Source organism: Scyliorhinus canicula, chromosome 13 (assembly GCF_902713615.1).
Source record: "Scyliorhinus canicula chromosome 13, sScyCan1.1, whole genome shotgun sequence".
NCBI classification, from domain to species: Eukaryota; Metazoa; Chordata; class Chondrichthyes; order Carcharhiniformes; family Scyliorhinidae; genus Scyliorhinus; species Scyliorhinus canicula.
In genome coordinates this window covers 48,119,542-48,135,200 of record NC_052158.1, presented here as the reverse complement: position 1 = coordinate 48,135,200, position 15,659 = coordinate 48,119,542, and the positions used below count along the sequence as shown (strand labels likewise).

General features: G+C 44.8%; 2 protein-coding genes across 2 annotated transcripts in view; one reads left to right on the top strand and one right to left on the bottom strand.

The window, feature by feature from the left end:
- Positions 1-5,627: 5,627 nt before the first annotated feature.
- Positions 5,628-13,438, bottom strand: LOC119976652 (zinc finger protein 2 homolog). The gene is made up of 4 exons (XM_038817312.1): positions 13,379-13,438; positions 10,816-12,029; positions 8,622-8,769; positions 5,628-8,530 (listed from the first exon to the last, which is right to left on the bottom strand). Exons 2-4 carry the CDS (start codon positions 11,596-11,598, stop codon positions 7,818-7,820), a joined length of 1,644 nt encoding a protein of 547 aa, XP_038673240.1. The 5' UTR covers positions 11,599-12,029; positions 13,379-13,438; the 3' UTR covers positions 5,628-7,817.
- Positions 13,390-15,659, top strand: part of LOC119976681 (zinc finger protein 271-like) — a 20,484-nt gene continuing 18,214 nt past the window's right edge. Inside the window, exon 1 of the mRNA XM_038817379.1 lies at positions 13,390-13,574. The gene's annotated coding sequence lies outside the window, so the exon portion shown is untranslated. The remainder of the gene's footprint in view (positions 13,575-15,659) is intronic.

The window sequence follows — 15,659 nt, the reverse complement described above, 5'->3', positions numbered from 1 at the left end:
TTCACTCTTTGCTTGGTATGGCATGGCAGAGTTGTTCATAGTGTCCAATTCACTGAATTTCTGTTGGCCATAAACCACAATTTAATGGAGTTGTTTGATAGCTTAGCAGTGCTAAATATGGACCATCTTTACTGTCCATAGCATTCTTCAGTAATTGCTTGACTATCTGAACCCCTTTTTCTGCTTTGCCATTTGATTGTGGGTTAATGAACTTGACATTAAATGCTTAAAATCAAATTGCTACGCAAATTCCTTCCATTCTTTATTGTTGAAATATGGTCCATTATCACTCTTTATTACATCAGGTATTCCATGTTGCTATTGTGCTTTTCTGTGCATGACTACACAATTTGCTAATGATCTAGATAATTGTGCTACCTCTGGATAAGTTGAGTAATAATCTAACACTAGCAAATATTCTTTACCATCAAAGTAGAAAAAGTCCATCCCAACCTTTTGCCAAGGAACTGACACAACTTCACCAATTTTCACCGGTTCCTTTGCTTGTCGATATTGATATAGTTGACAAGTGGTACACTTTTCCACAATGTTCTGTATGTCTTTATTTATTCCTGGCCAATATATAGTATCTTACATTTCTCTTCTCTTCCATTTCTTGATTCCAAGGTGACCCTCTTAATCATTTGTAGTATTTCCTTGCGCAGAGGCTGTGGAATTACATTTCTCTCTTGCCTCAGTAACAAACCATTTGCTATGCTTAATTCTGATTGTAAGTGATCACCATTTGTAAAACTTCATCCTTCTGTTTCTTCAACGATCAGTTTTGACTGTACATCTGACACTGGGAGTGTTTCTGTAATCATATCTACATGAACTTGCACATCCTTTCCAATTGAATTGTCATCTTGTGCTGATATAGCTCGAGGCAAAGCATCTGCTACCACAATGTGCTTGCCCAGTGTATAGATTAATTCAAAGTCTTCTCTCTGAAGTTTCATCAATGGACGTTGAATGCAAGGGGACATCTCACTGAGGTTCTTCTTGACTGTTGCAACCAATGGTCTATGACCTGTCTCGACAATTAACATCATGTGTAGGTAGACCATATAAGTAGCTATGGAATTTCTCCAAACTATTCACTAGCCCTAAACACTCCTTTTTTTATTTATGCATAACGACATTCAGATTCTGTCATAGATCTTGAAGCATATGCTACTGGTTTCCAATCACTACAATTTTCCTGTTGCAGCGATACTGCACCTAGACCATCTTTTGATGCATCTGTTAAAATCTTGGTATTTTTTGTTGGATCAGAAAATGTTAATACTGGTGTGGTTATTGGAGCTTTTAGTATTATCCATTCTTGTTCATGATGTTCAGTTCAAGTGAGGTTGTTCACTTTCTTCAGGACATCTCTAAGACATGTTGTCATTGCTGAGAGATTTGTTCCGAACTTTCCAAGGAGGTTTATCATGCCCAGTACTCTTAGTACTCCCTTTTTATCTGTAGGTCGAGACATATTTATGATGGCTTGCATTTTAATGTCATCAGGCTCTATCCCTTGACCAGATAATCTATATCCTAGGAACGTTATTTCCTTTACACCAAGCTGACATTTGGCCTGATTGAGTCGTAGCCCATTTCTTCTGATATTTTGCAACATCCTAATTAGCCTGTTAGTGTGTTCCTCTTGGGTGTAACCCCAAATTATATGGTCATTCAACAATATGTTCCATCGCTCTATGGGATATTTCTGACCAAAGGGCATACAAAGAAAGCAATATCTGCCAAACGGAGAATTGAACGTACAGTACTTGGTACTTTCTTCATCTAGCTTGAGGTGGCAGAATCCTTGTGAAGCATCTAGGTTGCTGATATATTTTGCACCAGACATCTCACTTGTGGTCTCCTCTCTTTCAGAGGGCGGTAGTGTTCGCTTTTTATATTTGCATTTAAATCTTTGGGATCCATGCATATTCGAAGATCATTGCTTCTTTCTTTTACGCATACCATCAAATTGCCCCAATCTGTCGGCTCTTCAATCCTTTTTATAACTCCAATATGTGTTATCCTATTTAATTCAACCTTTAGACAGTCACGTAATGGTGCTGGGACTCTTCTCGGCACATGTATCACTGGTTGAGTATCATTTTTTAAATTAAATCTTGTAAGTGAAAGGTAAAACACCAGCACCCTGGAATATTTCTGGAAAAGCCTGCACAATGGACTCCACTGATCCACTGTGCGTGCTCAGTGCACAGTTGTCAGTGCTATACACTCTTTTCCCCAGTTCCAATAATTCACATGCATCATCACCTAATAACTCAGGATTTTCAGCTACTATCGAGAATTTTAATATGTGAACTTTATCTTTTGCTATTTTACTGCATCTTGTACATCCAACTCACACATTCCCAATGTGTCAATTTTCTGGCCATTATAGTCCTTCAAGAAAATTGGTTTGTTCAATATTCTGTTTTTATTGCATCGTCTTGATATCACTGATGCTTATGCTCTTGCTCCTGTATCTAACTTCACAATAAGCGATCGATTTATCAACAAATAACTGTCCATTTTGTCCTTTATCACTTTTCCATTGTCATTTTTATCACTTTTTCTTCTTGTAGGTGACATTTTATTCTTTTTGAGTGTGTTTGCTCTGTCTTCATCCAAGACTATAGCAATAAAATATGTGCCTTCCAAATTAATGTTAATTGTATTAATTGACTTCCCTACATTAACCTTTTTGCTTGTGAAACATTTTTTCGCAAAATGATTTTTTTTCCATTGCACTTTGTGTAAACTTTGCCATAAGCTGGACATTACCTCGGTAGGTGCTTGTTTCCACATATTTTGCATGTAATGGATGTTTCTGCCTAGTGTTTAAAATGGCCGCCGCTGCTGAGACCATATTTTACTTTTGAGTGCATCACAAGATCTATGGCGTCGGCATCACTCCCAATTTTTGCACCAAAACCTTGTGCAGTATGCTGGTATGTTGGGCAGCCAGTTCACTCGTGTGGCAATTCTTAATTGTGTCTTCTAACTGAAGCAAATTCTCCCGTAAGAGACATTCACCCATCTTATTATCATTCACTCCAAAGACAATTTGATCCCAAATTATCAAGGATTTTAAAGTTGCAAAGTTACAATTTTATGCTTTTAACTTGAGGTTGTGAAGAAATCTATCGAAGGAATCACCTGTCTTCTGCATGCGGGTTCTAAATATGACTCGCTCAAAAGTTATATTCTTTTGCGGCGTGCAATGTTAATCAAATTTTTTAATGACGGCATCAAAGCTATTACTATTGTCCTCTTGATTATGTACAAAGGTGTTATTAAACTCAATTGCTTGTGGGCCTGCTATCATTAGCAACACTATATTTCTTTCGTCTGACTGCGCCTGCAATCCTTGAGCTGCCACAGTGTAAACTGTTGTTTAAATATGTGCCAATTGCCATCAACATTACTGGTTACATAAAGTTGTTCAGGAGTTTTTAAACTTTCTATCTTCTTCTTGCACTGGTTTGCGTTTTCAGAGATTACCTTCAATGTTCCACATATTCCTTGAAGCACTGTTCCATCAAATTTGAGACTGTGTGCTTCAAATCTTCACACTTCTGATCTTTTAGTTTTTGATGAACCTGGTACCATGTTATGTTCTTGTACAGAGACAATTACTGAGTCGGCATACTAAAGCACATCTAGTTCAAGACTAGTTAATTTGATTATAGTATAATAAACTGTGGGGAGGAAACTAATGTTATCGAACTGGAACTAATACAAATACGACTGGCCACGATTTCTCATCCAGGCTCCCGTGTCACGTGGTATTACATGCCTGACACCTACTGGTTGGAGGCTATACATATTTAGACATACTGTTGTTTATGCATATCACTACATTGCAGAGAGGTTGCTTCTCTCTCCACAAATGTTTCCTGATCTGAGCATTTCCTGAATCTGTCACATTTCTAGCATACACAGTATGTTGGCCATGTCACATTTATAAGTTGTGCAGAACCATAGATTCATCAGTGATTAAAAGTAACAAGGCAGCTCAACAAGGACATTTTTAGAGGAATAGAATGGTAAAGAGAAGTGATGTTTAACTTGTCCAGAACCTTCTTTAGACCACACTTGGAGAATTCAGATCAACATATTGAAAGCAGACAGGAAGGAACTGGAGAATGTGCTGTGATTTAGGCAGCATTGTTTAATTCTCAATTGAAACAGGTTGGTCAGAGCACCTGTCACTGATGGAGACGGAATCAGTTTTCCAGATCGAAGCCACAGTCAGACCTGAGCCTCGGGCAGTGAGTTTGGTCTGAGAGGGAGTCAGGCACTTGTTTATTAGAGATGGGATTTTGTGGACATGAAAGAGAGATTGTTCAACACAAGAGATTTATATTGATTCATGTCACATTTCTAGCATACACAGTATGTTGGCCATGTCACATTTATAAGTTGTGCAGAACCATAGATTCATCAGTCATCGGGGCAGCAGGGTAGCATGGTGGTTAGCATCAATGCTTCACAGCTCCAGGGTCCCAGGTTCGATTCCCGGCTGGGTCACTGTCTGTGTGGAGTCTGCACGTCCTCCCCCTGTGTGCGTGGGTTTCCTCCGGGTGCTCCGGTTTCCTCCCACAGTCCAAAGATGTGCGGGTTAGGTGGATTGGCCATGCTAAATTGCCCGTAGTGTCCTAAAAAGTAAGGTTAAGGGGGGGGGGGGGGGTTGTTGGGTTACGGGTATAGGGTGGATACGTGGGCTTGAGTAGGGTGATCATGGCTCGGCACAACATTGAGGGCCGAAATGCCTGTTCTGTGCTGTACTGTTCTGTGTTCTATGTTTTGAACTGTGAAAATGCCTCTTAAAACCCCTAGTTTCTAACCTGTGCCCTGGCTACAACTTCAATGTGACAAGAATTATGGCAGAATTATTCACATATTGACCTTTCATTGCTGCTTCTTTCAGTCTGATGTGTTGTACAGCAGCTCTCATTCCACTCAGCTTGTCTACCTCCAATATTTCCAGCATCTATTACTCAGAATAGTATTCATGTCCTGTCAAATATTCACTTCTTCCTTCAGATTATTTACAATCAAATCAACCCCAGATGGTGTAATTCAGACTCTTTTTGACATTTTGTTTTTAGAGCTTGCAGCAAAAGGACTGTTTCGAGAAGCAGAGAATGCCTCCTGTGAGATGGAACTTGCCACCTCTATCGGTGTTTAGTTACTTCTCTTCCTGCACCTAGTGGTGTCAAAGGCAGACTTCCATCTGTTAAGCAAGGTTTTTCCTGGAATAGGTCACCAGAGGCTTATCGCTTGAGGGGCACCACTCCACACTGAGCATGTCTGACCAGGAGTCTCCCCCACTCTTACCGACGGCCATTGTTGAGTTGCGTTGGAAGTATTTTCCAGGTTGATATTCAACCTGCTTGGCCAAGTTAAGAATGCACCTTCCTTGGCCATCAAGGCCTTGAAACCAGAGCTTCGGCCTCAAAGGCAGAGACGTTACTCACTGCACCACAAGACCATCTCAATCAGTGCTTAGTATGATGAACCTGTCATTAATGATTTTACATTTTCCCAGAGACCACTTTGTGAGCTGCCCCTCACTTTCCCATCATTTTGAAAGCAGTAAATGCCACACCATCAAACTATTATAAACAAATTAAAATGAATATATTTATTAACATATTAGACAATGTAAGAGTAGTACTGTTTATTTCCTTTGTCCCCATTTTTTATTTTCTTACTTTTAGTCCATGGACCCATAATTGGGATGTGCCTTTAAGCAGAAGAATCAGTTGAAACGGCTCTTTTGTCAGCACACTGCTCCCAGGTTTTGTTTTTGAAGAGCAGAGGCAAGACTCCTTGGTACTGAGTGAATCTTGGGAACCAGTTTTAGAGGAAGTTGGTTCGATTGATCAACTGGGAACCGGTGGGTTGGCCAGAGATAGCGTTCTGCCTTACAACGATTAGTGATTGGTTCCTGTGTGATGCTTTCTGCGAGAACTGGGCAGAAGCATTCAGAACTTGGAAGCTGTCTCTCTCTCTCTCCTGCTGCTGAAATGAAAGAACTGCTCTATTGTTCTAAAACCAGAGAGTGCCTGGCACATCTTTGCTGTGAACTTGAAATGATGCGGAGTCTGCAGAGAAGTTAGACAACTTTGCCAGAGAAAACCATCTCAAGCCCAGAAGGGAAGCACCTAAATGAAAGCTGGACTTCAAAAAGACACTGACTAGAAGTGATCCCAGGGCATCAAAGATCTTTATCCCTTTATGGATATTTCCTTTATGTTTCCACCACCCCTTTCCACTCTGCGTTGTTTGTGTAGAGTGGGGTAGTTAGGAAAGGGGAGTTGGAAAAGGGGTATGCGATAGTCAGTTACATTTTCTGTCCACTTAATTATAATACTGTGCATCATAAAAGGATACTTGTGTGAAATATACCAACCTGGTGACTGCGTTTTATTGGGCTCAGCCAAGGACCTTAGATATTTTAAATAAAATCTAATTTTAACTGCTATGACTCCGGATCAAGTGGAGTTGGAATTGACCGCACACTAGCCTGGAGTGTTGTGAGAACAGAAGCATTAAAAACACTGACAAAACTTAATGGGACTAAATAAACATTCCAGAGTATTTCCAACACAGGATCAGGAAGATGGTGTATGAGCGCAGAGATGTCATTGACACATGTGCAGAGGGACTGGAAATATTCAGGTCAGGTAATAACCCGCCTCCTCCCTCACAGTTGACAGCCCCTGCTGTTACCCCCGTCACCCCCTCCCCACACACAAATGTCCCTTATTTTGTTTTCTCAGAGTTGGTCACTTTGGAGCCAATCTCTGAGCCATAGTCACTTCTCAAGCAAGAGGAACTCCCAAGCACAATTTCTGCCCTGGGCACAGAATCACTCTCTGAGTCACGGCGTAACTGCCCTAGTCACAGCGTAACTGCCCGAGTCACGGTGTAACTCCCACGTCACCATGTTACTCCCCACGTCAGGGTTACTTCCTCACCTCCCAAAGGTTCCAAGTGCCCTCCCTTCACCACAGCAGCCGAATCATCACAGGCCTCCTCCTTCACACAAGCCACAAAATTTAACTTTACTTCCCACATCAGTGTTACTCCCCACATCAGTGTTACTCCCCACATCAGTGCTACTCCCCATAAGTCACAGTGTTACTCCACGTGTCACAGTGTCACTTCCCAAGTCACACCATAACTCCACATGTCCGAGAGTCACTCCCTGAGTAACAGTTACTCCCCAAGTTGTGGTGTTACTCTTTGAGTTAGTGTAACTCCACATGTCACTTCCTGAGTAACAGAGTCATTCCCAAGTCACAAGTGTAAAACCCTGAGGGGTACCCAGGTCAAACCTGCACAAGTCGGTTTGCAGACATCTCTCACTCAGAACCACACGAATGGAGGCAGCTGCTGCTTTCTATGCACAGTTGCTTCTGTGAAACGTGTAAATGGCGAACCTGGCCCATTCCTGATACCACGAAAATGGGAGGTGCTGTGATCAGGGGGATAGGGCTCACGGATTCATGTTTCTGCTGCCATTGTACTCAAGATGGAGAGGCTCTCAGTAATGGCAAAAATCCAGACAGAAAAATATCTCTTGGAAGGGGACGATAATGGGGTTGATGAGGCAATGTTGGAGGGATGGACCCGAAAGCCTGCTGTGTCTCCCCGCCTCCCCCTCCTCTCCCCCGTCGCCGTGATGTGACGTCTCCTGTACCAGAGGTGTGTCCAGCAGCAGATGTCTCTGCACTGGGCTGCTGCTGACTAGAAGGTGCAGGGGCTACAATCTGAGATAAATCTGCCTCATTTCACTCGTTTCATTGCAGAAGTTGACACTGACTCTCATTCTGCTGCTGAAGAATCTCATTGTTTCTTTGTAGATGCTGTTGAAGAATCTCATTGTTTCTTTGTAGCTGATGCTGAAGAATCTCATTGTTTCTCTGTAGATGCTGCTGAAGAATCTCATTGTTTCTTTGTAGATGATGCTGAAGAATCTCGTTGTCTCTTTGTAGATGATGTTGAAGAATCCCATTGTCTCTTTGTAGATTCTGGCTAAGATCCATCTTAAATTCGGTCGAAGTTTGCTGAAGCAAGTTAGAAGTGGCCTGATAACTCTCTGTACTTTGAACCTGTTCTTGATCTAACCACTCAGGTTTCAGATCCTTTATATTTTCTTCACCAGCAGCAAAGGCCTGGTACTGTCCGTGTGCTCGTGGAGACGGTGGAGCTTCTGCTCCCAAGGCCTCAGGTTCCTCACCTCCCAAAGGTTCCAAGCGTGCTACCTCCACCACAGCAGCCAGATCATCACAGGCTTCCTCCTTCACACAAGCCACAATATTTAACTTTAGTTCACCAACATTACCCTCCAAATCAGACATCTTAGCCTCCGGACATTCCTCTCCCTCCTCCATGCCACATTGCTGAGAGGTATTCACCTCCGTCCCTTCCTCACCAGCCCTTTCCGGAATCTCGTACGCTGCTGCCAACTCTCCTCCATCACCAGCTGATGTGTTCATGGACACCTGTGTATCTGTCACAGGAAGAAAGTCACAATTATTATCTTTAGTCGCATAAATTAACTCTCCTACTGATGGTTTAAACACACAAGCTGCTGACATTACCTTTACTCATTCCCATAGCTGATCCACCGTTGGTTATTGTGGGGTTGGAGAGGCCCAACAGCTTCCTCGTGAACTCCTCCTGTTCCTTGCTGTATGGAACCCGCTCTCCAGTCAACGAGCGCTCCTGGACGCTATTGGCCAGCTTTGCCTAAAGGAAGAAATGAAAAATTAATCATTGTCCAGACTTTGCTGTGCTGCCTTGTGACACATTTTCCGAGTGCTGGAGACAGTTTTCAGTCTGCACCCAGGAAAACGTCTGGTTGAGGGATTAATCTTATGACAAAGTCAGAGCCATCTTCAAGATAACTGTATTTTACAAAACCTCATAAAATTAGTAAAGAAACATAATGTGATCTTTCTGTATTTTCAGCTCAAAAACTAGGATTTCACGTTTCAAAAATTAACATATATATATTTAATATTCACATATTTCTCTCTTGTCCAGGAAAACTTGTGCATAAGCAGCAGCTTCTATACAAACTGATGTCTACTTTTGGTGATGTTTGGCGATCTGGTCAAAAATTAAATTTTACAACACCAGGTTAAAGTCCAACCGGTTTCTTTTGAATCACCAGCTTTCGGAGCGCAGCTCCTTCTTCAGGTGAGTGAAGAGGTGGGTTCCACAACCACATATATAGATAAATTCAATGATGCAAGGTGATACTTTGAATGTGAGTCTTTGCAGGTAATTAAGCCTTCCCAGGTCCTGAAGGCCGTCTTGGAGAACGCTTACCCGAAGATCAGAGACTGAATGCCCTTGACTGCTGAAGTGTTCCGCGACTGGAAGGGAACATTCCTGTCTAGCGGTTGTCATGCGATGTCCATTCATTAGTTGTCGCAGCGTCTGCATGGTCTCACCAATGTACCAAAAGCGACAACACAGAATCGCCGAGCACAAACTGATAGCCATGTTCCGCACACATGAATACGGCCTGAACCGGAACCGTGGATTCACGTCTCATTACATTCACGCCCCCACCATCTGGCCTGGGCTTGCAAAATCCTACCATCTGGCCTGGGCTTGCAAAATCCTACCAACTGTCCTGGCTTGAGACAATTCACACCTCTTTAACCTGTGATTATCCCTCTCTCCAGTCGATCCGCCTGGACCTGTAAAGACTTAATTATCTGCAAAGACTCGTATTCAAAGTATCATGTTGCATCATTGACTTTGTCTATATATGTGTTTCTGGATCCCAACTCTTCACTTACCTGAGGAAGGAGCAGTGCTCCGAAAGCTAGTGATTCAAAAAAAACCTGTTGGACTTTAACCTGGTGTTGTAAGACATCTTACTGTGCCCACCCCAGTCCAACGCTGGCATCGCCACATCAAAAATTAAATTGACTGTCTTGAAACGATTGGAAAGATGGTGGGAGAGGTTGGAGACAGACACTGCTGAGACAGATAGTGCTTTGGAAGGCCAGCTCCCTTGTGTGAGCACTGGCAGGTAAACAGCACAGATGACTCTCAGTGTAAGTGAGGCAGGTGAGCCGCAGTGTGAATGTGTCTGTGAAGGTCTGATAATTTGAGAATGATTTGTCATACACCTCGCACATGAATGGTTTATCTCCTGTGTGAATGTGTTGATGTGCGCATTAGTCCATTACCCCCACTTTAGTCCATCAACTGTTGAAATCCTCATCCATGTTAACTGAGAATACTTTGTCACACTTCACACTGAAACATCTTTTCCTCAGTGTGGATGTGTCAGTGTTTCGTGAGCATTGCTGACTGTATGAGGCTCAGTCACACACCTCACTTGTCTTCCATAAGACGTAGGAGCAGAATTAAGTCATTTGGCCCATAATAATAATCTTTATTGTCACAAGTAGGCTTACATTAAGACTGCAATGAAGTTACTGTGAAAAGCCCCTAGTCAACACATTCTGCCGTCTGTTTGGGTACACAGAGGGAGAATTCAAAATTTCCAAATTCCCTGACAGCACGTCTTTCAGGATTTGTGGGAGGAAACCCACGCAGACACTGGAAGAACATTCTGACTCCACACAGTGATCCAAGCCGGGAATCGAACCTGGGACCCTGGAGCTGTGAAGCAACAGTGCTAACCAGTGCTGCTCATCAAGGGGAGATTGAGATGTGGTAATCCTCAGTTTAAATCACCATCAGTCAGCTCTCCCCATCAAAGGGGAAAGCAGCCTACAGTCATCTGGGACTATGGAGACTTTACCTTACCTTACACTTCAATGCTTTCTCCCCAGTGTGAATGCGTTGGTGGACACGGAGGTTCGATGACTGGGAGAATGATTTCTTACATACTTCACAGGTGAATGGTTTCTCCCCAGTGTGAATGCGTTGGTGTTCATGAAGGTTCGATGAATGGGAGAATGATTTCTTACACACTTCACAGGTGAACGGTTTCTCCCCAGTGTGAATGCGCTGGTGTTCACGGAGGTTCGATGACTGGGAGAATGATTTCTTGCACACTTCACAGGTGAATGGTTTCTCCCCAGTGTGAATGCGTTGGTGTTCACGGAGGATTGATGACTGGGAGAATGATTTCTTACACACTTCACAGGTGAATGGTTTCTCACCAGTGTGAATGCGTCGGTGTTGCACTAGTGCCGATGAACGTGTGAAGGCTCGGTCACACAACTCACACCTGAAGGGATTCTCCCCTGTGTGAATGCTCTGGTGTATCAAGAAATCTGTAGATGTTGAGAAAGCTTTATCACAAAACTCACACTTGAAGGGTTTCTCCCCTGTGTGGACTCTCTGATGGACCTGGAGGTTCGATAACTGTGTGAAAGCTTTCTCACACACATCACAGCGGAATGGCTTCTCCCCGGTGTGAATGCGTTTGTGTCTGTGGAGACGCGATGACACTGAGAATGATTTGTTGCAAACCTCACACGTAAACGGTTTCTCTCCAGTGTGAGTGAATTGGTGGTTCCGAAAGTGGGATGAGGATGTGAATGATTTGTCACAAAACGCACACTTGAACAGTTTCTCATCCATGTGGCTGTCCCTGTGGTTACAGCTGGTACAACTGAGACCGTGGAGCCGTCCTCACACACCTCACTCTTGAACAGCCTCTCAACTGTAGGAATGAGTCATTGTTTCATGAGACTTGGTCAATGATTGAAGCTCTCACCACTCACTTCTTCCCATCCTCACCCTGATCGATTAACCGCAACTGAATCTTCAGAAATGTTGGTTCTAATGGAAGATTCCACACCACTGACCAGTTTCAGATCGGATGATATGTCAAAGCTCTCCGACCTAACCGATTACCAGATGATGGTTTCACTATCCAACCTTCTCTGTATTGAGCAATGCTGTGAAGAGACTGGCTGTCTTCTCACAGTTGTGCATTTGTTCCTTGGGTGATGGTGTTTCTGTGGTGTTTATCCTCTCTGTATTCTCTGGTATAGTACGGTGCAATCCTTCTGTAAAACAGGAAAATGAAATATGATTTCCGCCAACTCCCTCCCCCCATTGCTGAACAGGCTGACTCCTCAGTTAGTTCCACAGTGAGTGTCAGTATGCTATTCCTCTGTCTGGGGATCAGATACACTTTTCCCTCAATTGACTGTCACACACCCTGTTTCCAGCAGGGGCACTGTGAACAGCACCAGACAATGTGGCTACTTTCTGTCCTCCACCCAGTTCCCATCTTCCCAGGCAGTGAGAGCAATGGAAACAATAATCAGTGATGTGTTGGGTAAGTTGGGTCTGCGAGGACTGTGTTTACTGCAGTTGTGAGAGAGACAGGCTTCCAACACTTGAAGAAATGCAACTCGCTTTTAACTGTGGGTTGATACTATGCTGACTTGACTGGAGACCTGAGGGCTGACCTGACCAGACTATCTTACTACCACATGGTGTGTGTTCTAGTTGCTGCTCACAGGCTCTGACTGTCTCAGATGCTGGATCCCAAGAGAGCGGGAAAACTAGTGCCCTCTGGCTTTATAGTGGCTGTGTCCTGTCTGGTGATTGGCTGCTGTGTTCTGTGTGTTCACTGGTCATCCTGTGTGTCCATCACTGCCTGTCTGTGCACCATCATATACCTGTGTGTATATTATGACACTCAAGTGGAGTATAAACAGGAAATCCGTTTACTATGGGCTTGTGTTGTGCTGGCAAAGACCAGTTTTACCCTTCCAATATCGGTTAATATAAAAACTCAGGAGAAATGTTAATTCAATGGAGATCTTGAGATTTCTCCTCTTGTTTCCCAAATTATTTTGAAGAAAACACATTGGGCAGGAAGTGTTGGAGGCCAAGGAAAATATTGCTTCAGTGTCGCTGATTGAAGGGTTCTGGTTTATCCTGGGAAATTAAGATACACTGCACTCACTCAGACTGCACATCCCAAATTCAGCTCTCAGACACAGCACTGGGCAAAACTATCAAATCCAAGCCCAGGCTTCTGGGAAAGGCTGAGGCCTCCAGGTAAAATCTTTAAAGAAGACAGTAAAATACATTTGAATAAATGTGTCTCTGTCCCTCCCAGATAATTCCACCTCACCATCTCATATTCAGCAATGACCCATCAACAAAACTCAGTCTGTAAATCAGAAGGGAAATGCTTCCAATAAACACCCTCAATATCCAACACACAGCCAATCAAACAGCTCAGCACAAAGCACCGAGTAAACAGGTCTGTGAGCTGGATCTTCTCACACAGCATAAGGGGCATTTCCACAGCTGATTGCCCACAGGATAGTCAGACTGCCTGAACATTAGTGTGGATATTGTGCAATGTAATGATTGTAAATTCTGCTCCTTCACTCACCATTTCCTGACTTGGTTTTGAGTCCCTACAGGAAGTGAAGCAGCTGTGGTAGAGGAAGAGGAGAGAATGGGCAGAGTGGGTGGGCTCTCTGATTGACGTCTCTCACAGACAATCCAAATATTTCTGCAGTAACAGGAGTTTCCTGAAGTTTGGGAAACTGACCGGGGAAACGGAGCGACTTTGAGCAGCAGCTCAGGTGGGAATTTAAACTTGTCATTGTCCCATCTGAATAAAACCTCACTTATTGCAGCTGCTGTCTCAGTTCCCCTGGTAAACGTTTGACAGAGATTTCTAGTGTGGGAATAGCATTCTTCATCCTCGGAGGGTTTCAAACTGACACCATCAGTGTGGGATGTGTAGCCTTGGATGTGTTTGACAGCAGATCAGAAGAGGAAGATTCACAACATCCAAGGAAGTGATGAAGTTCTGGTGAAACCACTGTGCTGCCCTCCCTCGCTCTTCGCCAACCTCACCCCAGACTGGAAGCCCGTCGCCACTAAGAGCAGACAACAGTGCTCAGGACATGACCTTCATCAGGTCGGAGGTTCAGCGGCTCCTGCGGGAAGGGATCATAGAGGCCAGTAACTGCCCCTGGAGAGCTCAAGTGGTGGTCGTCAAGACTGGGGAGAAGCATCGGATGGTCATCGACTACAGTCAGACCATCAACCGTTACACGCAGCTCGATGCGTACCCCCTCCCACGCATATCTGACATGGTCAATCAGATTGCGCAGTACCGGGTCTTCTCCACCGTGGACCTGAAGTCCGCGTACCATCAGCTCCCTATCCGCCCGGAGGACCACCTTTACACTGCCTTGGAGGCAGCTGGCTTCTACCACTTTCTCCGGGTTCCCTTCGGCGTCACTAATGGGGTCTTGGTCTTCCAGTGAGTGACGGACCGAATGGTTGACCAGTACAGGCTGCAGGCCACATTCCCGTATCTAAATAATGTCACCATCTGCGGCCATGATCAGCAGGACCACGACGCTAACCTCAAGAAATTCCTCCACGCTGCCCAGTTCCTTAATCTGACATATAAGGAGAAATGCGTTTTCCACACAACCCGACTAGCCACCCTTGGCTACGTCATGGAAAATGGAGTCCTAGGGCCCGACCCCGACCGCATGCGCCCCTTCCTGCAACTCTCCCCCCACCCCCCAACTGCCCCAAGACCCTGAAGAGATGCCTGGGGTTCTTTTCGTACTAGGCCCGCCCACTCATCAAATCCACCGTTTTTCCCCTGACGGCTGAGGCTCGCCTGGCCTACGACCGTATCAAGGCGGATATTGCCAAAGCCACGATGCATGCTGTGGATGAATCCATCCCGTTCCAGGTAGAGGCCCATGGCTTTCTTCTCCCGTACCCTCCAGGCTTCCGAAATTCGACACTCCTCAGTTGAAAATGAAGCCAAAGCCATCGTAGAAGCTGTGCGATATTGAAGGCATTACCTGGCCGGCAGGCGATTCACTCTCCTCACTGACCAACGGTCGGTTGCCATCATGTTCAGTGACACACAGCGGGGCAAGATCAAGAACGATAAGATATTGAGGTGGAGGATCGAACTCTCCACCTATAACTATGATATTCAGTATCGTCCTGGGAAGCTTAATGAGTCCCCAGATGCCTTTTCCCGCGATACTTGTGCCAGCGCACAAGTAGACCAACTGCGGGCCCTCCACAATGACCTCTGTCATCCGGGGGGTGACCTGGCTTTTCCATTATATCAAGGCCTGCAACCTTCCCTAACTCCATCGAGGAGGTCAGGACCATGACCAAGGACTGCCAGGTCTGCGCGGAGTGCAAACCGCACTTCTATCGGCCAGCCAAACAACGCCTGGTAAAGGCCTCACGCCCCTTTGAACGCCTCAGCATTGATTTCAAAGGGCCCCTCCCCTCCACTGACCGTAACATGTACCTCCTCAACATCCTGGACGAGTACTCATCTTTCCCTTTCGCCATCCCATGCCCAGACATGGCATCTGGCACAGTCATCAAGGCCCTGAGCAGTGTCTTTACCTTGTTCAGTTTCCCTACTTACATCCAGAGTGATCAGGGTTCCTCCTTCATGAATGATGAGCTGCGTCAGTTCCTGCTTAGCAAGGGCATCGCCTCAAGCAGGACTACCAGCTCCAATCCCCGGGGGAACGGACAGGTGGAGAGGGAGAACGCGACGGTCTGGAAAGCCGTCCTTCTTGCCCTGTGGTCTAGAGGTCTCCGAGTCTCTTGCTGACAGGAGGTCCTTCCCAATGCGCTCCAGTCGCTTCTCTGCACCGCTACTAATG

Coding starts and splice junctions, on each gene's coding strand:
- LOC119976652 (XM_038817312.1), bottom strand. CDS start 11,598: ATGGATGAGAAACTGTTCAAGTGTGCGTTTTGTGACAAATCATTCACA. Junction 8,770..10,815: donor AGAAAGCATTGAAGTGTAAG/GTAAGGTAAAGT, acceptor TTCTTCCTTTAG/GCAAAGCTGGCCAATAGCGT. Junction 8,531..8,621: donor AGCTATGGGAATGAGTAAAG/GTAATGTCAGCA, acceptor TTCCTGTGACAG/ATACACAGGTGTCCATGAAC.